At 45.3% G+C, this 27,939-nt stretch overlaps 1 protein-coding gene and 1 long non-coding RNA gene across 2 annotated transcripts; one reads left to right on the forward strand and one right to left on the reverse strand.

Annotated features, from left to right (window-relative positions):
- Nucleotides 1-4,582: 4,582 nt before the first annotated feature.
- LOC135383330 (neprilysin-2-like) lies at nt 4,583-11,049 on the reverse strand. Its single transcript, XM_064612839.1, has 2 exons — nt 10,960-11,049; nt 4,583-6,765 (listed from the first exon to the last, which is right to left on the reverse strand). The coding sequence occupies exons 1-2, from the start codon at nt 11,011-11,013 to the stop codon at nt 4,738-4,740; spliced, it is 2,082 nt and encodes a 693-aa protein (XP_064468909.1). The 5' UTR covers nt 11,014-11,049; the 3' UTR covers nt 4,583-4,737.
- Nucleotides 11,050-26,012: 14,963 nt separating this feature from the next.
- On the forward strand, nt 26,013-27,283 carry LOC135383331 (uncharacterized). The gene is made up of 3 exons (XR_010419812.1): nt 26,013-26,239; nt 26,714-26,804; nt 27,229-27,283. It is a non-coding gene; the product is annotated as an uncharacterized LOC135383331 (long non-coding RNA).
- The last annotated feature ends 656 nt before the right edge of the window (nt 27,284-27,939 follow it).

Raw genomic sequence — 27,939 nt, forward strand, 5'->3', positions numbered from 1 at the left:
CAGGATCTCCGTGAGGACAGACGTATCATAACCCTGATCGGGTTGATTCTTAAATGCACGCTCTGCTGCTGCTATTCCATCTGAGTGAGGAATGTTAGTATACAGGGAAGTGACATCTAGGGTTGCTAACAGACAGTTAGGGGGAACGTTTATTTTACGTATATCTTGAAGGAAATGGTTGGTATCCTTAACGTATGAGTCGAATTTAGACGGGATGGGCTTGAGGAGATGATCCACGAATGATGAAAGATTCTCAGTGGCTGTACCATTACAGGAAACAATCGGTATTCCGGGGTTACCCGGCTTATGTATCTTGGGGAGCATGTAAAATCTACCAGGCCTAGGGTCCTTTGGGAGTAAATATTTACTTTAATTTATTTACTCCCAAAGGACCCTAGGCCTGGTAGATGCCATAGCCAGAGCTAGATCAACCGATCGAGAGAACCTATTCCAAACACAGCCCCGAGCCGATAAGAATTCTTCGGTAAACCTCACTATTAGCTTCAACGGTTATGCCCCGGACGTAAACCGCATACTTAAACGGCACTATGCAATCCTCACCCAATCTGATCGCATGAGTCAGGTGTTTCCGGAACCACCCCGCGTTACTTATCGTCGAGCAAGGAACATCCAAGACAGACTTGTGAACGCCAAGTTAAACAAGTCCTCGGAACACAACGGTTGTCAACCATGCAACGGACGCAGATGCCAGATCTGTAAATTAATGCAAACTGCTACCAGAGTAGAAAGCACAAATTCTAACTATCGCACAAAAATTAATGGTCCATTTAACTGCAACTCTTCTAACGTCCTTTATCTCCTTCAATGTAATGAGTGCAAGGCCCAATATATCGGTCAAACAGCTACATCCTTCCGAATCCGATTCAACAACCACAGGTCCGACGTATCAAAGAAACCTAATCTGCCAGTGTCTCGACATTTTAGTAAACCCGGCCACTCAATTAACGACATAGCCATTTTCGTTCTGCAATCGGGTTTTCCATCCCAACGCCTTAGAGAACAAAGAGAATCGTTCCTGATCTACAAATTTAAAAGCCAGATCAACGAGGACCCCGGCGTCCTCTCAACAGTTCGCAACCTAAATTCCTAATTCTCTCAGAATACATACACTCTTTTGTATCTCTTTCAGACTCCCCGGTTGGTCACCCCAGGAAATCATTGCCCTCCGGCGAAGAACTTGACTGCCTATGATTCATTGTACCCCTTTATCTTTGTTTGACAAAGCACGTGTGCTGCCCTCTCTCCTTGTACATATTCCCCTCTCATTCTTTGCAATTGTCTTGCGTCACCATAGTATCCCATTCCTGTTGAAGACAGCGCTGCTGTCGAAACGTCGAATACCCCCTCTTAGTTTTTAATAAAGTCCCCCCGTGTCCCTTAACTTTTCACATGTAAATAAATATCTTCCCTCGCGTGTTTCATGGATTTCATGCACCAGCCAGCCTGCGTTCACGCTATGTTGTCAGATCTTCGGACAAGCGTTAAAAAAAGATTGTGACGAGAAGCCGGATTCACGATGGAAGAAGAAGAAGAAAAATCTTGAATGAATTTCAAATTTCATGTTTGCTTCGTGGTGTGTCAGTATATGGCTGTCAGTATAGAACCTTTGACATTTTGCATCACTCGTGGGGCGGAGGTTCGCACTTAATTACACGGTGTAGCTACTAATCATCATGGTTAGATCGCTTATGTATTGACTTGTCTGATGATGTGCTTAATCTTTTCTTATTCTTGATGCCTCCACAGGAAGCAAATAGATACGCAGTCGCCGGCGCATTTGCACCGACCATGACGCTGATAATCAGGTGGTGGTAGTGTTTCAATTCAAAGCGGTTTGCCTGACTGCTTGTTGCTCGGTTCTTTTCGAACAGTATACCCGGCACAGTGATTTGAACCCCGGGGAGACAATACATTCTGCGCACCTCCCCAATAACTGTTGCCGTCATATACTTCCGTTGTTTCGATGCAAAAACCGAAATAGAAAATGTGAGACGACGAAACGCACAAAATCCAGGCCTAAAAACGATGTTAATTAAGCAAATTGTACGTCTTACTGCAACCTACAGATTTCTACTGAAATCTCCATACTTTTTAACAAGTGATCTCCATACTTTTCCTCCGACGGGTGTGACAACACTGCGTGAGGGTTGCTGTGCGTTGCTCGCCATACCAGCCCCCAGAGCTCTCGCAAGATCTGTACCAAAGTGCGTGTTACTGCGCACGGAGCAATCCGTGCCTCCCCATTGGTCGGGCGACGCCACAGGTGTGTTCGGATTGGTTGCCGGAATTTGAAAACGACACTTTGCGCTTCCTCGCCTGTGTGCTGTTTACTCTCTCGGCGGTTTCATTTCAAAATTTGAACGGTGGACGCCGGCTTTGGCAGGGTCGGCAGCATCTTTCGTTGGGAGGCACGTGCGTTCGCCGTTCGCTGTCCTATCCGTGTATTATGGTGTCTTTGATCGTGTTGTACTGTTTCTCGACACAAGCATCGGTCTACGAACAGCCAATCGGATTTCAAACTGAAATGTTGTCGTGAATTCTGGCTCGATGAACACGTTCGAGCGCCGTCAGATTTGTATAGCGGTGACAAGAAAATGAGATTCATGAAGCAGCATCATTTTTTGTTTGACATATAGCAGGCAAGGACATGATGATCAAGAGACTGTGCACAAGTATGTGACAGTTGTTCGTTGTTAGGAATAGGCTGTGTCGATATGCTTGTTTGGCAAGTTTGAGCTTTGTTGCAGTGTGCCAGGAAGCGCTATGCAATGGACTCAGTACGCTCAGTGCATGTAAATGCGTCAAGCTGCCGATTGTGTCAGTATAATGTTTCAAATAAATTTCTGTTCATTACAACACTTTTCAGAATTTACGGCGTGCATGAACGCTATTAGACTTAGTGGTCACGGGTAGCCGGTACAGGCCAGTATGGAAAGCAGAAGCCAGACAAGAGCCAGAACCGGTCATGCTGCGAGCCGAACGGAAAGACTTATGATTGAACGATTGAGGAAGCAATCTCTGCATTCTCATTGGCGTGTGCCCAGTGTTGTGTGAATTTTCCTATACTATGGGCTCTATGGGGAGATGCGGAGAGCTGGCCATACTGTGCGCGTTCTCCCAGAATAGACGGTCACTAAATAAATGGCTATCCAACTGTGTGGTCGCTCCCACAAGTTGTTGCTTTTCACACATCAGACACTGATACCCTTGTCACACGGGCAATCTTAAACTGCGGTTACGTTCAACCGCCGTTACCCGACCAAACCGCGGTTATCGTAAACCACGGTCAGTTGTTGTCACACGGCAGTTTGTGACATGTTTGCAGTGACCACGTCATTGTGACACAAGCGCCAGGTATATTTTGATTACTCTGCATTGCATAAAAAGAAAACGGGAAAATGATAATTAGAAAGCTTAACAATGATTAATTAAAATTACAGGCCGAAATTAGGTACGCACATTATTATTTGCGGGAAATGTCACACATGCTGCGCTAACCGCGGTTAAGGAAACAGTCAACTTCCTCGGCTACCTCACGAAACCGGGGTTGCGAATATCGGTTCCCATAACCGCGGTTAGCAGCGTAAGCTCCGTTCGGTCGGCCGTCGTGTGACTGCGGCGAACCGAGGTTCCACACAACCGCGATTAGCGTTGCCCGTGCGACAAGGGTGTAAGCAGAGCCATAGAGATGCGGGGGGGAGAGGGGCAGCCGCCCCGGGCGCCCTCGCCAGAGAGCGCGTCGAACGGCAAGTTCTGGCAGGCTGCATGTACAGTATAAAGCGAGAATGTAGATTATTTGAACTTACGATCTCGGCAGTGCGAATGAGCGTTTTCATTTCTTTGTTTACGGAGCTTCTGACGGCAGTGAGGGGTGGGGGGCGCTTCACGTTTACCCTGCCCCTGGCGCAAACTCGCCTCGCGACGGCTCTGGGTGTAAGTGCTTGTTCCATATTCGAGACACATCCATCGAGATGAAGTTCTCTCTGCAACCCACTCTTTGGGCATTCTCTTAACCCTTGGGAATCTGTAAAACCTAACCGCCGATAACTTGTGCAGTGCAAGAACGCGATAACTTGTACAAGCACTGCGGCATTTCAAATAGTTTGGAAGCAGACGACAAAACGAACCCGAAGGCACAGCGCATGTGCCACTGGCCATGCGAATCCGAAACCAGCTACCGTTCTGGCACAACGAACGCTTGCGAGGAGGGAACCGGAAGTTGTAAAAGCGGATATTATCCTACATAAATTATCTCTTAGACAAAGTCGCTCCAGCAGACCCAGTGGACACCGTTATTCGAAACGCAGTGCAGCCACACTGGTGTTGCAGAGAATCCCTTTCGCGACGCCAGGGTGCTCCAGCGCGCGTGAACTGGATTTGTACCCCGTGCGTGAGCCTTCGGGTTTGCGTCTGTTGACCCTTTCGCCGGTTCCGCGCAGCCACAGTGCGCCAGCGCGCGTCAACGGAATTTCTACTCAGTAATTAAGCCTTCCGGTTAGCGCCATTTGTTCGCAAACACATGAAAGGGTGTGAAAAGTGAAACAGTGAAACAGAAACAGAATATATTCTTACCGAAGTTTTTATTACTGATATACCACTTGCAGTCGACTTTGCGGTCGACACTATGCATGTTCTTGAGTTCTGAACAGACAGCATTGCGTGTTCATATGAACGACATTAGGTAAATTAGTAATGTCGGGTCAGTTGAACCGGTATTTATGTCCAAAAGGTACACTTGCGATTGGGGTTCATCCTAGAGCTCTTCGCACACTGAAATGCTTCTGCGAAGTCCCTAGACTGTTGCAAGGCGAAGTTGCACCCCTCCTTGTTTCTAACTGAATAACGGTTGTATCCCGTGTATGAGCACGCTGCGAAACAGTACGCCACAAAAAATAGCTGAGAAGGGCTATAATGGGTGAAGTTCACCAGTGTCTGCAGGTGTTTTTCCCAGGTTACAGAGTCTTGAAATGCCTTGTAAGCTGCCTCGAGGCCAATTGAAGCCCACATCTCATCGGTGTTCTCGGCATCCTGGTAGCACTTGAACTTTTTATCGATTCTCTCTAAAGATTCGTCGGACATCCAAGACACCAGGCGATTCTCGCTGTCGAACATAATTCCGGAGTAGTCGAAAGCATGTGCAATCGTCTCAGCATACACAGCGCCCAACCCTGCATAATTAATCGCACCGGCGAGGTCCTTGTCATACATCGGTTGGAAGGTTAAAGTCACAGGCAGCTGTACACCATTGATAGCGTGTAGGTACCTAAAACCTGCTGGGTCAGTTGTAACAATGTACTGCACGTAGTCGTATGTGTTCGACTTTCTCCACAGAACCTTGTTGCATTCGATCCAGTTGAGGGTGAAACTGCCTTCCATGTAGGGGAACTGCGCGTAAAATCGGTCGAGGGTGGAAAGATAGTTGGTTAGTCCACGAACCCACACCCAACGAATCATAGCATCCAGCTTTCTCCGAGCACCAATAAGTGTGTCTGGTGTCCAGTAACTGTTCCGTAGCATGTCTTTCACCGATTCAGTAATATTTCCCATAAATTTGTCGGTGGTGTTCCGCTCGCTATCCTCGGCGATATTCATAGTGTAGTTTGCCGACAGGGCGAACCCGTATATTTCTTCAACGAAAGTGCAACAGTAAAAGTTGATATCGTAGCTAGTTTGGATGTCATTTATGGACGAGGACAGAATGAGGCCGAAGCGTTCCACAAACTTCCACGTGATGAAGCTGACTAATTGTGTGTGCGGTAGTTGGAGTAAGAGGTCTAACGCTATCAATAGTCTTAGGTCAGTCGCGAACAGGATAGCATTTTCGTCTATGCTTCCGTCGATGACGAAGTCCCCCTTGTTTACGTGCTTCTCCAAGAACGACACCCAAGTAGCTCCGTCGATAACGGACATGTTCCGTTCCTTCACAAGTCTCATTGGAGACAGTGCACTTGGAGACTTAAGTGGAGATGTCAAGGACATCACGACACGTTGCACTTCGTTCTGCGTCGTTACCAGCTGAGTTATCGTCGTGCCACTTACTGACTGACCAAATAGCGCAGCGTGTTCATTGACATAAGCGTCGAACTCGTCCAAGGGAGCATGCGTCTCGTTGAAGTGAGAGATGTGTGCGCCGGGGTATAGCATCACAATGTTTGATCTGTTTCTGGAAGTCAACATTATTCTGAAGATGAACTCCGTTCTCCACTTGGCTGCTAGATTAATGATAAGCTCCAAGGGATGAATCTCCACTTGTGGAGGAACCGGCCAGCTCATACTGTTTTCCGCCATAAACTTTTTGAGGTAAACCATATTTTCTTCACTGCGTGTATGAGCACTCAAGCACGCTTTCAACATATCAGCCGCTTTATTCGTCGCCCTGCCGCGGCTGATCGTTGGGTGATTCTTGGCCTTCGAAATGATGCCTCGCATGATTTTTATGTACATACCATCCCCCACAGAGGTCTCTTGCTTCGAAGTTGGAACCCAGGAACCACACACGTACTGGTAGAAGTCGTCGCAGGGACTGGTTTTGATGTTAATAGAGCTCTCCAAGTAATAGGCGTATCTAGTGCACGGTGACGTTTTGCACACTAGCGATTTGCCCTTCTCACCAGAGCTGCCCCACGAAGGTAGGAAAATGACACCGAGTAGTAGGGTCAGAACTATAGCGCTAGCAGCCATGCCAAGCCCAAGGATGAGGACATGCGATCTGGATTTTACTGGAAGCCCACGAAAGAACAAAAGCTGCAGGGAAAGAAACGTAACAGTCATTTTGACACCCTATTACACCAGATGCTCTTTTCAAAGCCGCAGCAAATGCATTCTCCCATTCTAAGGCAATTATAAATAATATCGAGACACCACCTTTGGCGAATTACGGTGGTCATTTAGTGGCAACTGTTATTATTATTTTTTTGGGGAGATCCCACTTGTCCTCTCAAGTTCTGCCACATTTCGCGTGTTCGCCTGGCACTTTCCGAGCGCCAGGAATTTGCCAGCTAGCACTGTTTTTCTCCGGCCTCGATACAACTGGCGCGGGTTGCCCAACTATATCCCGTGCCGTCACGTTCGCGCTACGAGCGTGGCAAGGACCTGCATTGGCCAACACGTCGAAGATAGCGTGGGTTAGCACACGACGAACAGGACGAGAGCCCGAGAAGCCCCTAGCGGCTAGCGCGATCCAAGCCGCTAAAACGGCAAGATTCCTGACACTCATGTTCAGGTGGCAACGGTCGCGCGATCCATCGCGGGCGCGGACCTAGCAATTTCCGAGTGCTAGGCCGTGTTTCCACGAAAAGACCACCCCAATTCGCCATTTGAGTCCACGTGGAACAGATATTATATACATTTTTCTCAATGTCATGCACAATCCAGATTTCTTGTCGTATTTCCAGGGTTCACAAAGCAACGTCCTTTGGTCAGTGCGGCCTTTCTCAGCTTTGCATTCACAGAAACATGCCTGACGTATTTCGTAACAATGGCACATTTTCGTTGGGTAATGTAGGCCACTGGTATGTCAGGACCCCCGCCACAATCCTCAGCACCCCCATGTTTTTGTGCGCCCCTACAGGGGCAGGGCTTCTGGTACTGTACATTTAGACACATGTTGCGAACGATACAGTAAGCCGTTACAACGTTACTGTAATGATGATTCCCCCAATTTTTTTCAACCCCCCCCGTACCTGTAATTATGCATCAACCGCCGATGTAGTCACAAGCCTGCCCCTAGATTAGGGGATATTTTTGTTAATACGATGAATGATTTTGTCCTATGAGCTCGAAACTTCTGTCAGGTGAGTCGACAATATGGTACTGCACATATGGTGTGTTTCGTAGAGCGGCTCCTGACCCACCCTGCACCAGTGAACTGCGGACACTGCGAAATGATGACTGCCTGTTCGTCCTGTTGAACATGCTAAAGCCACCGCCCTAGGAGCACAATTTGTTGCCGGAACGTTGTGGTAATGTTTTACTCAAACGTTGCAGAAACGTGGCAAATGTCCTCTTGAAAATCTGTTGCAGAAACGTTGCTGGAAAACATTTCTGTAATGTTCTGACAGCACTAGTACAATGTTTCCCCAACACAAATACAATATTGAAGCAACATTTCCATCATGTTTCCACAATATTGTGACACCGTTACAGAAATATTCTTCAACGCACACACATGACACAATAATGTGGCAACATTTGGATAATATTCTCGCTACATTATGACAGTGTTACAGACATATTTAACACAACACACTATTTAGGCAACAGTTATGTATCGTTCCTACAACATTGTAAAGCGTTACATTCATATTTGTTGAACACACCCCAGGCAGCACCGAATGGTATGGCAACATTTCATCAATGTATACGGCGGCGTTGCCCAAATGTCGCTAATGTCCACGACTTTAACTTCATTTGCAACATTCATTTCTAACAGCCGAGCAACGTGTACACAACAATGCAACACCATTGTGGTACCGTATGTACCCCACTGTAGACATTTTTCAATGCGTGACTATATAGTGCCGAGCCCCTCCAGCCTCACTGGGGTGGGGGGCACCGTATATGTACCATCAAGCAGGGGAGCTATACCTACAGAGGTAGACTGTGCTGGGGAACCGCTCGGGCGTCCAAGTGGATGGAGCATATACTGTAACACAAACTGTTGAGGTACTTTCATTTACAGTAGTGGGGCGTAAAACATTTGTAACGTTCATGATGATGCAACTTGCAATTATCCCATGTATCTATAACGGATCAAGTATAATTACAATTCCTGACATCTCTTTCTGTCACGTACCATGTTTTCAAGTCATGCTTGTACTACATGGGATATTAACTGAGAGGAATACACGAGACCCCCTCACAAAACCTGGACACATTACGAATATATTGCGTCAAATATCGTACTGTCTAAGTGTTCCAAAAATACGACGTAAATGTTGCCTCCACATTGTATTTGCGGTTGAGGTATGTGGGTGTAACGCTATCGCTATGTTGCAGAAAGATCAGACAAATGTTGCCTCAATATTGTATTTGTTCTGGAAAAATATGGTGTAAGGCAGTCTCAGTGTTTCAGCGAAATAACACAAGTGTTGCCTTAAGATTGTATTTTTGTTGGAAAAGTATGGTATGTTGGAAAAAGTAGGGCTGTCTCAATGTTGCAGCAGCATAACACAAGTGCTGCCTCAATATTGTATTTGTGCTGGAAAAATATGGCTGTAACGCTGTCTCAAGTTTGCAGCAAAATAACACAAGTGTTGCCTTAATATTGTATTTTTGTTGGAAAAGTATGGCTGTAGGGCTGTCTCCAAGCTGCAGCAGCATAACAGAAATGTTGCCTCAATATTGTATTTGTGCTGGAAAAATATGGCTGTAACGTTGTCTCAATGCTGCAGCAAAATAACACAAGTGTTGCCTTAATATTGTATTTTTGTTGGAAAAGTATGGCTGTAGGGCTGCCTCAATGTTGCCCGACATAACACAAATGTTGCCTCAATATTGTATTTGTGTTGGAAAAATATGGCTCTAATGCTGTCTCAATGTTGCAGCAGCATAACACAAATGTTGCCTCCATATTTTATTTGGGTTGACGGAATACGGCTGTGACGCTGTCTCAATGTTGCGGAAATGTTCTGCAGCCTCGTTGCTGGCAACAATTTTTCAAGGGAACATTACCTCCGTTTGCGTAATATTTGAGGGAATATTTTCACAGCTGTCTTGCACAACGTTGCTCGACTACAGGGTACGGTCAGGTGCTTGGATTGGAGGTGATTGGACAGGTGATTGGAGGAGTAACGTTGCTCGGGAACGTTCAGACACTGTTCCCTAGCAACAATAGAGAAACATTGCACTGCCATGTTGCAGGAACATAGTAAAATGGATAATAACGTCGGCCCACTTTTGGTAATATTATAATATTAGCGAATGTTGCAAAACGTTGCTCCACATTGGACAATATTTGCATGTTGGTTCAACGTCACGGCAACAATGTGTGCTACTATAGTGCGATTAGCTACGCATGTGCGCCTGAAAGTAGGGTGACATGTCTAGGGAAGCGCAATTGACTTTAAAGGGAACATCGGGTGGCTCTTCCGTGAGCAAATCGAAGACGTGTGAGTGTTACACGTGTTTTCACAACAACAGGTGTCTTTACAAGATGACGCCTTGATGACGCAATGACGGCCGGCACCATGGATTAGTGCCAATAACAGTTTTCCAACGGGTTTGTGAAGAGGTGAGAGGACAACGGTCGGGAAACGGTCCTTGTCATCTTGTGGTGTTCACCTCCCCTATTCTACTCATTTAGCGCTATGTAACAGTTTGTGCACCTCAAGAACTACCCGCGAGGACACTGCATCACGGACACTGACACGGACATCAAGTAGACTCAAGCAAACACGACGTCAGAAGCCACCCAAAATCAACCTACCGCAGGGTCTTCAATTACTAGTAAGACACTAGGTCACGTTGGATCGAACTGCGTCGTGCCACATCGAAAGCGACATGGACCGGTGAAAAGTGAGTTTATAAAACTTTGGTTCTGTGTTTTAGAGACAGGCATTGCGTGACAGGTAGTCACGAGGCACATTTACTACAGCTGACCACCGACACACGTCGCGGAGGTCATGCACACTGGGCGACTCTGAAGGGCAGCGTAATATATGTCCCAGTAAACCACAAACGTCTGCTGGACGTACCAGAAAAATACTATACGTTCAGTTAGCACGTCTGAAACGGTGGAGGAACGTGCATTGTACAAATGTTTTAGATGTCCTCTCTGCATCCACTTAGTAGTGTGTACAATGACGTCTAAAGGACATATGTGGTTTACTGGGGTGGCAGTCGAATAGCATGTGTTCTCTGACGTCTAGCACAGTGCAGCTATGCGGCGGTATTGGACATTAGTCAGAAACTGTTGAACAACATATAAGCAACACTTACTCGTTGTTCTTCTGCCTCCGTCGACGGCTTATGATCTTTCCGTATAAAACGCATCTTCTATCAAGCGCGAACCTTCGAAGCCGATTTGTACTCCTCTTCTTCGTCCTCTTCCACCTCAGACACTGACCGTTATCCACCAAGGAAGGTTGGCCAAACCTCAGCTAAGACAGTTCGAATCCCGCTGCCGGCTGTGCTGTCTGGGGTTTTTTCCTGGTTTTCCTCAGACGCTTTCAGACATATGTCGGCACAGTTCCCCTGAAGTCGGCCCAGGACGCCTACTAATCCCCCTGTCCCCACATCTTCCTGTTGTCCTCTCTCCGTCTGTCCACATCTGTACGACGCTCATAGCCACAGTTGCTTCGCGGCGCTAACACGCAATCAAAAAACAAATCACACGCTGGGAGGTGGAGCTCAGACTTCGGAACAGGAGTACAGCAAAGAAAAACTTGGCAAAAGTTTTCAGAGCTGATTCATCACATTTTCACTCTGCGTTCGGCGTGTGCCTTCGTGCAGTCTCCTCAGGACTTGTTTGTACATAAGTAGAGGAGGCAAGCGAGCTGGAGTATACGATTGAACGGAAACATGTCCTTGAGTCTGAGGAGCAACGAGGGGGAGGACTAGACACGGGACAAGAAGAACAAGAAGAAGAACAGTCTCTGTTCGAAATATCGGCGGCTTCTGTCCTGAGGCAACTCCCTTCCTACATCTCTACCGGTTCGCTGGATTTCTACCCGTCTATGAATTCTATAATGTTAGCCAGTGTTGGCAATATCAGAAATAACAAAGACGGTGAAGAGCATCAACTGTTTACTATATACACATTAAAAACAAGACTTTCGTGGATGCACTTCTTCGGATTTGAGGACCTGTTACAAGTGTTCGGAAAGAAGAGTTGAGAATGACCGTCGTCCAAAGACGTTTGTTCTCAGTTTAGATATTAGTGAGTGTTAGTATATCGTGGGATGTCGCTTTTGGGTACGTAAGGGATAGCGTGGTGGTCCTGCGCAATGCGAAAAGTCCTCTGTATGATCTGCGCGTGCGCAGAACCACCAACGCCATCCCTCATGAACGCAAAGGCGATAGCGTACAGTATACTAAAACTTACAATAATGTGCTTTAGTGAGACTGCGCCAGCGTTACACTGCAAAAGCGTAGTCTGGGTTCGCTGTGTAAGAAATTTGTTCGCGAAAACGAGAGTGATAAAAAATAGTGACGAAGGCCACATGTCTTCACAATTTCACGCTCACAATCGTACGCTATCGCTTTTGCGTACGTAAAGGGCAGCGGTGGTGTTTCTGCGCTCTGCGTGAAGGTCCCTTTCTGTTATGGGCGTCCGAACCCTCAACGCTATCCCTTATGTACGCAAAGACGAAAGCGTACGATGACTAAAACTCTCTATTACCTCACATTATAATAACGAACGTTAATAGACCGGTGACAACCTCACAGTTTACTTACCGGAACCAATCGAAGGTAATCGAACCCAATCTGCAAGGCAATTCGAAATTCTTGCCCAAGGAATCACAGGAGATCATGTGCAGCACCAGTTGAAGCAAAAGCAGCAAGTATTTCTTGGCAATACTGAAGTGCTGATAACAACGTGATCGTTATTTGAATATCGAGGAAGGTCAAATATGTTGACACCACGGACGATGAGTCAGATGACTTAAGTTGCTACACAGTTTATTACTCAAACACCACCTGGTCCAGGTCACCTGGATACAGCGTCAACATGAGAATCGAAGGCAAGACTGTTCCCATGATGATAGACACCCGGGGCAGCAGTAACGCAAATGCCAGAAGTCCTCTATCGACGGTACTTTCCTCATGTTCAGCGCCGCAAGGCCAATCTGTCTCTTCGCACCTACACTGGGGAGAAGCTAAGAGTCCTGGGAGATGCTAGTGTCGAGGTGGAACCTTCCTAGGCAGACCTAAAAGGAGACAAGATGATTTTGCCTTTGGTGGTGGTACAAGGGCAAGGAAGGTCGATGACTGCGTTATTGGGCAGGAACTATATGGAGGAGCTTCAGCTGGATTGGAAAAGTGTATATACAGTATCAGCAGACGAACCAAAAGATATAAGAGTAGAAAGACTGCGCAAGAAGTATCCAGACGTGTTCAGCACCACCCCACGCGAACTGAAGGACTTCAAGGCACACATCCTCGTTACGGCAGGCGCTCAGCCGTGTTTGCAAAAGCACGGCCAATACCGTTTTCTCTGAATGATCAAGTAGCAAAAGAACTGGAGAAACTGGAAGCACATGGAATAGTGAAAAGAGTCACAAAAAGTGACTGGGCTACGCCACTTGTTGTAGTTCCGAAGAGAGGAGGAGCGGGGTTACAACTCTGCGGGGACTACAAGGTCACTGTCAAGCCTGTGCTAAAGACGGACCACTATCCCTTGCCTTTGCCGGAAGAGTTGTATTCTATTCTGGCGGGTGGAAAGGTGTTCTGCGTTCTCGAGTTGTCCCAGGCGTACCAGCAATTTCCACTGGATGAGGAAAGCAAGCCATTGCTTACGGTGAACACGCACCTTGGTCTATTCCAATTTCAAAGGCTTCCGTTCGGCGTTTACAGTGTTCCGGCTGTATTTCAGTCACTCATGGATAAGATCTTGAGAGGCATTCCCAGAGTTGGATGCTACATTGACGACGTCATCATCGCTGGAGAAAATGTGGATGAATGTCAACGAAGTGTCGAAAGGGTCCTGCAGCGACTAGCACAGTACAACACGACAGTGAAGGAACAGAAATGAGAGTTCTTCAAGGACTCGGTGGTATATCCTGGACATAAGGTGACTGCAGAGGGCATCTTTCCTACTGAAACGAAGATAAAGGCCATCTTGCAGGCACCACAGCCCAGCAACCTAACGGAACTAAGGGCCTTCATAGGTTTACTGAATTTCTAAAGAAAGTTTATGAAAGACTTGGCTACAGTGCTCGCACCACTGCTCTTAATCTGGTTCCCTCTAACGTTACTCTGAAATGCATCTAACTTGTGAAATACAAGTTATTTGTGCTCGATGTAAAGGTTACAGCCATTCAATGGTTACATGTGGACGTGCGCTGCCCTCTTACAGGTTACATTGCGAGAGGAACAGTTGCGTTACCCCTAAGGATGACGTTACGCTTTTGGAGAAGTTACCAGCGTTACTTATAAACGAGAAGTGGTCCGCCGTTTCGGGAAAGTAGTGCAGTGATTATAAAATATGTGCTCCAAAACAATTTTTAAACCGCATAAATATAGTGATCCACGCGAGGGCTTCATTCAGGGATTCCACTTGCTAATTATTGCGTCACGTACTGTATGCGACATGGTTGCCTGAAATCTGCGAGCGCGTGTCAGGCTGGTGTAGCGAACCGAGGTCGTCAGTTAGTACCGCCTTCGCCTCACTTCCGTGACTAGTAGGGCACCCTAGCGGTGACTACGCTGTGACAACGCCACCAGACGGGAGAGGCGGTCTGATAATGTCGCGTCGTCTGCAAGCTTTTCCTCGTGCGCTCTGTTCAGGACGCTGAGTATATAAGGAATAATGACTTGTCCGTTTGTTCTTTCCATTCGTTATGTAATATGCGACTTGCTGCATTGCGGTAGCTGTTCTCGCAAGAAGTGAAAGTGAAAAGTAATTTGTTATGAGCGTTTTATGATCGCGGGGCTTGCTTTCTGGTGTCGCCCTGGCTTAGGCAGGTGAAAGTGTTTGGGCTGAAAGCCCAAACACCGTTTCCAGCCCAAAGCCGTTTCAGCCCAAACACTTCCGCCTGCCTAAGCCAGGGCGACATCAGGAAGCAAGCCACGCGATCATAAAACGCTCATGACAATATTACTTTTCACTTTCACTTCTTGCGAGAACAGCCACCGCAATACAGCAAGTCGCATATTATATAACGAATGGAACGAACGAACGGACAAGTAATTATTCCTTATCTACTCAGCCTCCTGAACAGAGCGCACGAGGAAAAGCTTGCAGACGACGCGACATTATCAGACCACCTCTACCGTCTGGTGGCGTTGTCACAGCGTAGTCATATCGCTAGGGTGCCCTACTAGTCACGGAAGTGAGGCGAAGGCGGTACTAACTGACGAACTCGGTTCGCTACACCAACCTGACACGCGCTCGCAGATTTCAGACAACCGTGTCGCATACAGTACCTGACGTATGGTGAAGCTAAAGTAGGCAGGTGGCGGTTGAACGGCAAGTGGCAGTTGGCAACAGCGTGTATCAGAAAAAAAGCGGGAGGAGCGTTTCGCTTGCTGTGTGGTACAGGTTAGGGCAAAAGTTTACGGAACACGCGAGCGGCGTACTTTTTCTTGAGTGCGACACCCTAGCGGCCGCCGGAAGCTGGGGAGTTCACTGTTTCGGAGGGGTGGAAGGGTGCGTTGTTAGCTACACACAGCGGTAGCTTCCACTTCCAGACACACTCAAGCGGCACCAGAGCTGCCACTGTGTGTCGCTAACAGCGCACCCTTCCCAGTGCCGTGTATGCCAAAGGGAGTCTGGCCATTAATGGGACCTGCCTATACCTGAGGCTCCACCCACTTTTTGAGGTATTTAGCCAATCACAGGTCGAAATACAGTTGTCTATTGTTACATCCATCCAATACTTGTACCTCACCCTTATTTACTGGGCGCTACCATTTTGGAGAAAATTGATGGATTTGGATTGAAACGGATATCACTGGTGACAGACCAAAACGACGGATTTTGCGCAACTTTTGTCAACGCCATCTGCACGGAGAGAGGCATGTTGGGAAGGCTCAGAATAGCAGAAATGGTTGCTGGCAGAAGTGATTGGCCAGGATTGCGGTACAACCGCGCCTTCGTAGCAGACGACACCCGGTATGAAGTTTTATATCACGTAATGTAAGTACAGTGAATCAAAAAGGAGCAAAGATGTATGTATAAATAAAATGCAATTATATAATACAAAATCCTACGTATAAGGGTCGTCTTTCTTGCTATTTTCCTGGTATCACGATCTTAACTAGGCCTAACGTTAACGACGAAACATCCCATGTTCACGTAAATAATGATGGCGGAGCGAAAGTTTAAGCTGATTTTGCAGATGCGTACATGAGGATATATACTCACAGTATGAAACTAAAGTAGCCTGTGAAATTTTTTTCTCACGAAATCTCCGCTTCGCCGTTCCAAGAACCATCATCCATTTTGGAGAATTTGGTGTCATGGCAGCTCCCATGGAAAACAGTAACCAATGAAATGCGCCTACGTTTGATTGACAGGTCGAGCCTCTTTTTTAGGCTCCTCCTAATGGCCAGACTCCCTTTGGCATACACGGCACTGACCCTTCCACCCCTCCGAAGCAGTGAACTCACCCGCTTCCGCCAGCCGCTAGGGTGTCAAACCGAAGAGAAGGTACGCCGCTCGCGTCTTCCGTAAACTTTTGTCCCAACCTGAACCTCACCGCTTCGACATCCATTGCATTGCAAACAACGGAATTCAAAGTCACATGGTAAGTAACCTTCCATACTTGCTATTAGTTTCCTTCGTAGTTCGCTCTCATGTTAGTGTAATGTTGCATCGGTGAAGCTCGCAGGTGGATAAATAATGTGACGGACGCACACAGACATTTGAGGCTTCACACGGGGACGTTGCACGGACGCCGGCTGTGATTGTGATGCATTTATTGGAGAAATGGATGAAAATGGACATGCACTGGAAGTAGCATGCTGTTATTGTCACCATGTACAAGCCAAGCATGCAGCACTGACTGAAACAGGTTAGTAACACGAGGAACGCGTATGAGCAGTTAGCAGGTGATTACGTTACATTAAGAAACTTCTGCATGCATTCGCTTTTAGTGATCCCAAAGACGCATCATAATTGCGACTGCTTCTTCCTCGTCCTGAATTAGACGTTCGTTCTTTTCCCTGTCACTATTGTTTAAGTCGATTCCTAACCAGTTATTTTAACGGACGCTTACTTGTCGTTTTTTTTTCTCCTATCATTGCACTGAAATATCGGTTATCATCACTTGGTCGCCTGTCACTACATGACAGAATCCCGAAAGGGAGGATAAGTGAGCTGCGCTTTTCCACATCAGTCTTATGTAACCGTTAACATTTGGCGCTTCGCATGTCGTTGTGAACTTGAGACGTCAAGCATTTTTAACGTTACAATTGCATTCGGTGCAGTAGCACAGAAAGTGGATCGACTAAAAGCACCCGATATATTACGGCCTTGCAATTTGTGCAGAATATTGCAGTAAAATCAGATTATTCTTCGCAGGTGACTTATAGCGCAGCTCCACTGGTTCGAACTTTGATGGACACAGCCATGAGTTTCCTGACAGTATTGTGGCAGATGATGAGGAAATAGTGTGGATAATGGTTCCTGCATGTAAACAGTGGGAATACGTGTAAAAATGAAATAATCAGCGAGCCCCATTTTGACGTTGCGGCTTATATTTAGGTATTTCGTGCCACAGGAGTACATACGAACAGTCCAGCAGAAACACAGCAGCAGCCCAATCCCAGTCTATAACAATGCAGAGGCTCAGAGAGAAAGCAGCAAACCAGGTCCTTCCCACAACTCTCCGCAAACTCGGGATTCATCGCAAACCCAGGCAGCCAGCCAGCCATGTACGAACCCATATTTGCAACATTGTAGTTTGTCAACTAGGTATATTTCCAGTGCTTTCGTGACCACGTTGTTCAGTGTGTTGGGTCTGGCTTTCTTGAAGTTCGGTGTGCGGATTGACACCACTTTGGTAAAATCAGATCAGGGAGCTTAATCGCTTCATCGTAGTTACGGTCGCTATGCGCTAACGAGCGGCGGGAAATTCGAAAAGGCGTGCGGCACATTCAAAAAGATGGGCACGTGACACATTGCGCATGACGTATCCCACGCCCTTCACGTATCGCGCGAAGACCGCCGCGCCCGTGTTTTATCACGTGCCCTTCTCGACGAGTGCTCCGCCTCTCGATAGCTCCTAACGCGTGCAAGTGATTAAGCCCCCAGGTTCGGAAGTTGCATTATGAGGAACACGATTTTTTGTAACGTGCCTTGTGTGTCAAATACGTTGGAGTTCTTTATCTCAGTAGACTTTCATTTAGATGATTTTTCTACACGTCATGTGAGGATGACTACGAATTACCTATTTTGCTATAGTCAAAAAGTGACTTGTCAACTCAGTTTCTTTATATGTACATTCAATGCAAGGTGTTCTGCACTTTAGTAATACTAATATTTCACGTATGCCTTTTTCTACATGATCCTTCGAGGATATTTTGCTCCACTGAAGAGGAGACTTCTCAACTCGATTTCGACTTTCAGTGCAAAGTGTATTGCATCTTGAACTTTTAATATTACTCCTATTTAATGTTACAATTCATTCTTTGAATGGTCTTTCCATGTGTCATATGAAGATGATAAAGAATTTTACACTCCATTTTTCGAGTATTTTGAGTAGAATACTATGTAGTATGAACCCTTGATAATAAAGCAACTCTGTGTTTGCAAAAAAAAGCTTCATATTTTCATTTAGCATTTCCTGCGTTTTATAGGGCAAGGTGTCCTTGAGAACGTGTCACAACATTTTAGTTAATCAAATACTTTATATGGTGGCATGAAGTGAACGATATTTAGTTCCGTAAGGTTTTTGGAAGCTCATGACATGCCTTTAATTTGTTTTCAGTGGTTCCATTCTTACTCGTTTTTTGCAACTGAGCTCCACAATTTTTTTAGTATTGTGAATTTTTTATTTTTACAAAAATATGCGCGTGTCGAGTTTACTCCGCTTCGAGTACAGGCAAATCGGCATCCACGACGCATAGTTATGATTACCCAATACTGTTAGCACCAGTGATGGCCACTAACTACATCTACAGTAGTTTAACTATAACTACTAACTACTTTGCGATTGAGTAGTTTAACTAGTAGTTCAACTACTTTTCAGGGGAGTAGTTAAAACTACTTCTTTAACTACTGCAATGTAGTTTAACTACATCTATAACTACTTAACGTTGTCCATCAACACCAATCCCTTGTAGTGTTCTTGGAGACCTAAATATGAATCACAAGCAATGATAAACTTTGGCTCACGCCATTGCTAGGATCGTCAAATACAAAGCTTGAAATCCTTTCTGTGCCTACGCGATAAACTAAATTGCAGAATTATTTCACAGCAAATGAGGCTTCACTAGACAAGCAATATTTATTTATTTATTCACATACCCCAAAGGCCATACCCTGGGGGACACCAGATGATACGTGACAAAAGGACGACGAATGGTTGTTCACGAAAGTGGACTGGAGGCGGTCAGTTAAGAACATATGAATCCAGGAGAGAACATGTGCATCAAGGCCTAGTTGTGAGAGTTTTACCATTAATCTAGCGTGCGGTACAGAATCAAAGGCTTTAGCAAAGTCCAGGAACACGGCATCTGTTTGAGTAGAACTGTCCATATTTGTGTGGAGGTCGTGGATAAAACCAGCTAGTTGTGTTTCACACGAGAAATTTTTACGGAAGCCATACTGGCAGGGGGAAAAGTAAGCATTTGACTCTAGGAAGTTGATTACCTGCGAATATATAATGTGTTCCATGATTTTGCAGGGGACGCCGGTAATGGAGATTGGTCTATAGTTCAGCGGTGAATGAGTGACACCCCTTTTATGCACTGGTATTATCATTCCCCGACGCCAGTCTTCTGGCAGAACTGAACTATTAAGTAGGAAGGGAGTTGCTTCAGGACAGAAGCCGCCGATATTTCGAACAGAGACTGTTCTTTTTCTGGGGACCGTCCTCATCATTGGCATGGTATTTAAAGGGTTAGGTGTGACGTGTTTAAAGGTTCATGCGAATTGTCCCTTTAAACCATGCCAATGATGAGGACGGTGCCCAGAAGAAGAACAGTCTCCGTTCGAAATAACGGCGGCTTCTGTCCTAAGGCAACTCCCTTCCTACACCTCTACCGGTTCGCTGGATTTCTACCCATCTATGAACTATTAAGTGATTGTTGGAATTTGCAGCAAGAAATCTGCTTGAGTGAGCCTTTGTGTTTTTAAGAATTTTGCTGTTTATTCCATCGAAACCAGCAAAGGAGGAAACCTTGATGGAAGAGATAATCTTTTCAATGCCAGCAGGAGATATCGCTATCGGTGACATGCTATTGAAGATGGATGTGGGAGGCGCGGCAGGGGGAGTTGTGTCTTCGTTGGTGAACACGCTTGCAAATGCGTTATTGAAGATAAGAGAACATTGGTTATCTCTAACAAAATTACCATCATGATCTTTGAGTTGGATGTCTACCGATGGAGATTTTTGGGTTTATAACTTTGTAGAATGCTTTGGGGTTGTGCTTCAAGAGGTTAACGAGGCCCTCGCTATAGAACATGCGTTTCGAAGAAGTCACCAATGATTTGTATTTCCGGGCGCACCCTTGATATTTTAGCAGTGATAATGCAGACTTAGAGCGCTTAGCAAGCCTGTACAGACGTTTCTTTTTACGGGCGAGCAGTTTGATTTCATGATTGTACCATGGGGCATGACAATGTGTCTTCATGAGAATGGAGGGTATATAGGCTTCAATAAGTGCATTAATCTTGGATTTGTATAAATATCAGTTTCCGAGACTGTCCGTACTTCAAAATTAGCGAGAAAGTTAGCCAAGTAATTGGATAATTTAGAATTTATTTGGTCGTAGTTACCCTTATCGTATAATCTTACGCGTTTGCACGAGGAACGACGGGGCACGCTGCGGACAGATATTGTAAAGTGTAGCACTTTGTCGTCACTCAAGGCGCATGGCGAAAATACAGAACCTACTATATCTGGGTCGTTAGGGAGGATTAGGTCTAGGATGTTTGATGAGGTGGGAGTTACACGGGTGGGTTCATGAACCACCTGATGATGATCAAACACATCACACAAATCAATGAAAGAACGTTCTTCACTGCCAGAGGCTGAGGTGGATCTCCAATTAATTGAGGGGTAGTTGAAATCACCAAGAAGAATAACCTTTGAATTTTGGAATTTGTGAAATATATGATGTAGTGATTTGTGTAATTCTGGGATGAATGCATCACAGCGATAGAAGGTAAAGCCAGGACACTCTGGTAACAGCTCACCGTCCCTTATATCCGGCGATAACCAAGTTTCAGTAAGTGCAACAGGGTCACATTCACAGGATTGCAACAAACTACGCAAATCCTTACGCTTTGGAATCAAACTGCGGACGTTACAAAAAACAACAGATAAAGCATGTGCGGTAGTACAGTGATGGGAAACAGAACAGATCAGCTATGGTGTACGTTCAACAACCTGTTTTAAGCATTGTTTTAAAGCAACCTGTTTTAAAGCATTAAAAGTGAAGATTTAGTACACATGCACGACACAATTGCTCTGCACCTCCGTTCTCATCAAACAAGTAGCTCAAGGTAAAAGTCGGAAGCACAATCGTGCCGTAAAGGTTGCGGCAAAATCGGAAGTAGTTGGCGCCTTCAGTAACCTAACTACTGTAGTTAACTACTTAAAATAGTAGTTTAACTAGTAGTTGCCACTACATTTCTGCAAGTAGTTGATAACTACTTTTTAACTACAATCAGGTAGTTTAACTAGTAGTTTAACTACATGTAGTTAACTACTGGCCGTCACTGGTTAGCACACATTTCTCTGTGGTATGCTTCTCGTGCAATGTTTTCAGGGACGCCTCACCCCGCCTCCCTGTGTAGATGGCTTCACTGAATAACTTCAAGATAAAGGTTACAAACGTAGCAGCACAGTGGGTGGGTATAGGTTACACTTTAACCTCTGTATAAGAGTTACATGGGCAGCAACGTGGAACGTGACCACAGGTTATGCTTTAACCTGTGTACAAGGGTTATTCAGAGTATAGGTAACAAAGTTACCTCTAGAAATAGAGGTAAAAAGTTTGCAAGTTTTTTACTTCTATTTATGGGTTACGGACTTTAGAGTGTACGATCTATGCTCAAGAAAGACCAGCGCTGGGTGTGGACGGATAAATGTTCCAGAGCCATCGAAGAGGCCAAACAGCGGCTCGTCAACAGTCAAGTTCTTACCTGCTACTACAATGTCAACAAACCGATCGGTCTGAGCTGCGATTCACCAGCCTACGGCTTGGGTGCGATAATTTTTCACGTCATGGACGATGGTACCGAGAAGCCAATCGCCTTTGCTTCATGAACGCTCAGTGCATGAGAGCGCAGCAATGCTCAAGGCGAAAAAGAAGCTTTGGCCATGATCTTTGGGCTAAGACGGTTTCACAGGTATCTGTACGGAAGAAAATCCACATTATATACCGACCATAAACCACTACTGGGAATACTAGCGGCGGACAAACCGATCCCTTCAATCACTCGCGGCAGCGAGAGTTCAACGATGGGCCATTGCCTTGGCAGCGTACCAATACACTCTGCGATACAGAAACGGGAAAAACATGGTAGTGGCGGACGCACTATCCAGGCTGCCGATACCTGTGAAACACGATGAAGACCAACAGGGAATGTCTACACTCGAAGAAATTTCGTTGAAAAACAGACATATTTACATGAACCGTTGATGTAAAATTTTACAGAACCATTTGTAGACCCGCTTTAACAGGGCAGCTCGGTAAAACGAAACAAAAATGGTTGCTGAGGCGGTCTCCGCTGCGGAGAGTCGGAGTATGTTTTGCAGCAGTCAGGTAACCCTGCAGAAGGACCTGAAGACCGAAGCAGTAACCAGGACTCGTCCTTCTCGACAATTCGCCCACACCGTTATTGCTTTGACGCAGGAACAGCGCAGGGACATTTCAAAGTGCCGACGGACGCCGTGGCAACCGTCATTCGCCTTTCTCTTCGCCTGCCCTGCGGTCCTGTTGAAGCGTTGGTATGTACACTGCAGTTTTTGTTTTCGTAGTGCTGGAAGCCTGTTGCAGCTAATAGCTCCGGTAATGGATTGATAGTTGGGGCTTCTTCGCACACATTGCTTAGAATAGGGAAATCGTGTTTCCTACTTGTCACCCCGCAGGCGAAAAGTAGACGCTGTCACTGGTGTTCGTAATGTCGGTTACAACAACCACTCAGTTGGTACGTCTGTTATGGCAGCAAAAGCAATGCTCCGTTCATGCAGTTGGTATTGTGTTGTGCTGGTGATTCTTGTTAGTTGTTGTTGTGTGCGGAATATGATATTCACGTCTTTTATTGAGTGTATTATAATTGTTCATGTCGGTAGGTGTAAGCTACGCGTTCTTGTTCTTTTCCTTTTTTCTTCATGGATGATGTACAAATGTAAGCTGCAACATCGGTGACTTCACGTACGAGTTACGTTAGGCGTCAAAGGAAACATCTTAAAACTAGCAACTATAAGTTTCCATGTTTTGCGTCTGGATGCAATGCGAGGCGTTTTCTTCACATTCCGTTTTCGCTTCTCAGTGCCTAAGAAATCGTGCTTGTAAAGAGCAACAACTGCCGGCTCCAACGATTTACAATATGGAGGAGGCTGAATCATTCCTTCTTGAAGAACTGCAGGTACCGACAGAATAACAGAGCATACAATGTATAATTTTCTCCTGTAGGTAAGCTTTGTGCTGGGATTGCGTGAATGAAGCCATGCGTGCTTGCTGCATTATAAAGCATGAGGAAAACTTACACACACTGGCTTGACGTAACAATGAAACAAAATGTAATATGACGTTTCGATGCCTGTTCGGGCATCATCATCAGAATGAAACATTTCATTGGGTTTCATTCTGATGATGATGCCCGAACAGGCATCGAGACGTCATATTACATTTTGTTACAGCGGCCATGCCGCTGTTCTTTTTCTTGTTTTTTTACACAACTGAGCCGCAGGTACAATTAAGAGCAGTTAAGAGCTGCACCGTTCGACGTGCACGAATGGGAAAGGGAAAACCTGAGGGGTTGCGCGAACGGCTGACCTACTTGCATAGTGTTATAAGCTCGTCAAATAAAATTCTTTTTTTCTTTCTTTTTTCTTCTTTGTCAAATAAAATTTCTGTTTGTCAGTCAGTGCTCTTTGTGTTCGTCTCTCTCTGTGTCCCCTGCACTGGGGTATTTAATCTCTGTTAACACAAGAGATCCCAAGCAGCACAATGTACTGAAAGTCGAGTGCAATAGGGGTGGACGTGTAGGTGGAAGGCCTTGAACAGGCTCGTGCAACTAAAGAACATTGATAAGACACATACCGTCCACCCCTATTGCACTTGACTTTCAGTACATTGTGCTGCTTGGGATGGTTGGTAAACTGGTAACATCTCATTACGGCCCGAGTCTCATTACGGCCGAAGTCTCATTACGGCCGAAAGTCTCATTACGGCCGAAAATCCTTTAATCCCCAAGTGTCTCGTTACGGCCAAAGTCTCAATACGGCCGAAGATGTCTCATAACGGCCAAAAAGAAAAAAGAAGCATCCACCATAGTAGCTCTGTATATACTGTGTTTTATGCTTCCCAAAATGTGTCCGAGGCGGTGTGCCCCCACAGCTTGTGTCACACACAATGGTTCATGCACACAATATTGCGACAGTGTTTCATGCATCCCTCGTGAAAAATGTTTTTATTGTCATATGTGTCACACGATATTTGTATGTGTTACGCCATTTTCTCTCAGTATTCAAGCAACATCCTACTCGCTGGTTCTGTGAGCAAACTGTGTGTGTGTGTGTGTTCTGAAAAGTACTCCACAAGGGAGCCCACTGGGAGCTCCAGGAGTCACATGACCTATGACCATGATCTTCTCCCCCACTAGCTGCCTTCTACAATTTACGTCCACCTGAAATTTACAAAAAAGTACATAAGCCACTGAACAAAATGACATATGCTCCTGTTTGATGATGACTATAAGACATATGCTGTCAAGCAGACTTTTTTTGCATATATTCGAAACATATTAAAGAATTATGGACAACAATGACAATTACGTCATAATAATGCAGCTGCATAGCCAGGAAACTATTTCAGGAGGTGTTTTATGAGGCTTGACATGGGGTGGAGGAGTCCCCCTCGTCAGTGCTTTATCCAGACCCCCCTAACTTTTTTGCCTGTGCACCCCCTACAGGGGGTGCCCTTGCGATTTCAGCTTCAGATATGTCTGTAATGATATGTTAAGCTGTAATGACGTAACTATTCCAAGAATTTTTTCCAACACCCTTCTCGTGCTTGGGATTCTGGATAAACCACTACCCCTTGTTCATTTTCGTGGGGCACTGCATTAGAGCTTATGCCATTGCACTGATGTCACAATGTTAAAAGTGTGTGTCACTCTGGGCATTCGGAATTCTTCTAAGCTACAATATGTAAATTCAGAATATCCGAAGGGTAAACATCAGATGTTACCTGCAGGCTTCATGCTGAAACGCGTGTACGCAAAACACTTCCGCCGTGGTGGGCGACGCCGTTAGTGTAATCATACACGCAAGACAATTGCGGGCACATGGAGTAGTGGCAGCAACCTGAAAACGATACATTTTCTTGTTACATATGAGTAATCAAAAATATACATTCCCACATGTTTCGTTTTGTCGTTTGTAGGAAGCGCTAGTAAGGGAACAGCACTTGGTTGGTCACATGCAAGCCACAATGCGAGAGGTGCCGATATTTCGATTACGCGATCAAAAATTAAAAGTCTAGAACCATGCACACTTCCCCTTGCAACTACTTCCCCAGCATCGTGAGACATGACACCCATGACATGACACCATGTATTCACGCATAGTGTAATGATATGCAGGAATGAAAAAGATGCCAACATACCTGTAATCCAGTGTCCCATAAGTTTGATTCGATTTTTTGGCAGCTACCATGAAGAGCAAATGCACGATTCACAAGTTTCGTTTCGCCATTTTCATTGTGGATTTCGCAAGCGTCGAGCAATCCCACGTGACCTCCTTTGGATCAGTGAAAAGTGAAAATTACTCGCCTCATGAACATATATGTTCATCTCAGCGCAAATCACGTTTTGCATGCTATAGAAGGAGGGGGGATCAATACTCTTCCTTTCGTGTTTTGATATCTTGTTGTTTTGCTACCCTCACTTCGGAGTTCGGATGGTGTCTAGCAACGTTGGGTACCTCGTTTCTTGTGTGTGTGAGCGAGTGGTTGACTTGCTGTTTACGATGTGTTCATATATCGCTTTGTAGTGCTGTAATGTGCAAATTAGCGGACTTTATAGCGGCTCTCTATTTTCCGTCGTTGTCTTTCGAGCAGCGCCTGTTGTTCCGGTAAAAATCGAGTTGAATGAATCGCCACAGCCCCAACGTATATCGCGCAGTGTTGACCAAGACCAAGTCAAGCAGGAATTCTGGTGAGTAATGCTTTCGTAGATTGCCTGTCTTAGTAGTGTGCTGTCCACGCATAGTTGGATTCTCATAAGAGTAATTTAAATTAATCAAAACAGCTGAAGTGCCTGTAATAGATGTAACTCGGTATCCGTTCGTAGGTTTGCGCCGTTTCTAGTTGGTTGCGCGTTTAGGAACAACAAATTTATTCGAAGACGATAAGATACCGATAATGCATCACCGTACAGCAGCATTTACTCGTATCATTGTGAGCCATATTTCATTTGTTAAAATTTGTCGTCCTATTTCTTCAAAAATAAAAGCGCAAGTCGGCGTACTTGAATTGATCTCCAAGAACTGCTTACGTCGAACGTCTGCAAATGTTGTACTTATGTGCCTTCGCGGACCATAGTAGGCACAAAGCATATCTGATTAGAATAAATACTTCAAGAGGAAGTCATTCAAATACACTGTTATTTATAGCTGGTTTCCCATTCCAGGCATGGTATGTGGCTGCACGAAAGATTCCGAAAAAGAAAAACAACAACATGGCTAATAGGATGTTGTTGCCCAGGGAGTCCTGGCGAAGAGGTGAGCTGTTAAGATCATCATAAGGTTCTGTTGTGAAGTGAGAAATTTTGTAGTAGTGCACGAATGTTAATTCGTGCACTACTTTTATAAAAAAGAAATCAGAAATGGAAAGTTATGCATGCATCATTTCGTGAATTGTAATGTATTACTATTTGATATTCACATGTTTCCATTAAGGGAATGAACTACTGAACCTATATTCATATCATGGTCATGCTCTGTGTTTACCTGGAAGTCACATTTTTAAGGCTTGTCATTCTTTTGTCTAAATGAATATTTATGTTAACCTTGTATGAAATAGCAGACACGTATCAACACGTGTGCAGCTTGTGCACATCAAAACGAGCCATGTAGAGACAAATGCTTGTTGTTGTTTTTTTTTAAATATTCTAGCCTATTCATGGTTGCTCATCGCTTCTTGCAGGTTTACTCATTCCAGAAGCAAGAATTGTATCATTGTTAGGCGAATGGAAATAAACTGACATCGCCTGAGATAGGTGCTCTGTCATGGCCAATGACTGTAGGATGGCTCCAAAAGCGTCTCAACAAAGCCAATATTCATCTAGCTCTCTACAAGTAGTTAACTCCACATAGTAGCCTGCTTCACAGCCTACACTACCTTGTGGGAGTACACATTACACAATATGTTGCATTGTGCTGTGGTATGATAACATACCGTTTGTCTCGCAATATGTGTATATAAATATGATAAGGGCCCTAAGGGCACAGTGCATGGCTTATAACCTGCTGAATATATATCCATACCTGGCTGCGACATTGCATATCAATGCAGGTTACAATACACATTTTGACATTTGGCCGTTATGAGACATCTTCGGCCGTAATGAGACTGCCTTCGGCCGTATTGAGACTTTGGCCGTAATGAGACACTTGGGGATTAAAGGATTATCGGCCGTATTGAGACTTTCGGCCGTATTGAGACATCGGCCGTAATGAGACTTCGGCCGTAATGAGATACAATCGGTAAACTCTGCCCAAATAAGCACAAGAATCAAAAACAAAAGGAAGAGAGATGTAATCGCAAAAGGCGGTGATAAGACGATAGGGATCAACAGACGGCGTATCAAAGTTTTGTTTCATCGCACCAAGAGTGAAGTTACGGAACGCCAGTGGT

Source organism: Ornithodoros turicata, chromosome 2, assembly GCF_037126465.1.
Source record: "Ornithodoros turicata isolate Travis chromosome 2, ASM3712646v1, whole genome shotgun sequence".
NCBI lineage: Eukaryota > Metazoa > Arthropoda > Arachnida > Ixodida > Argasidae > Ornithodoros > Ornithodoros turicata.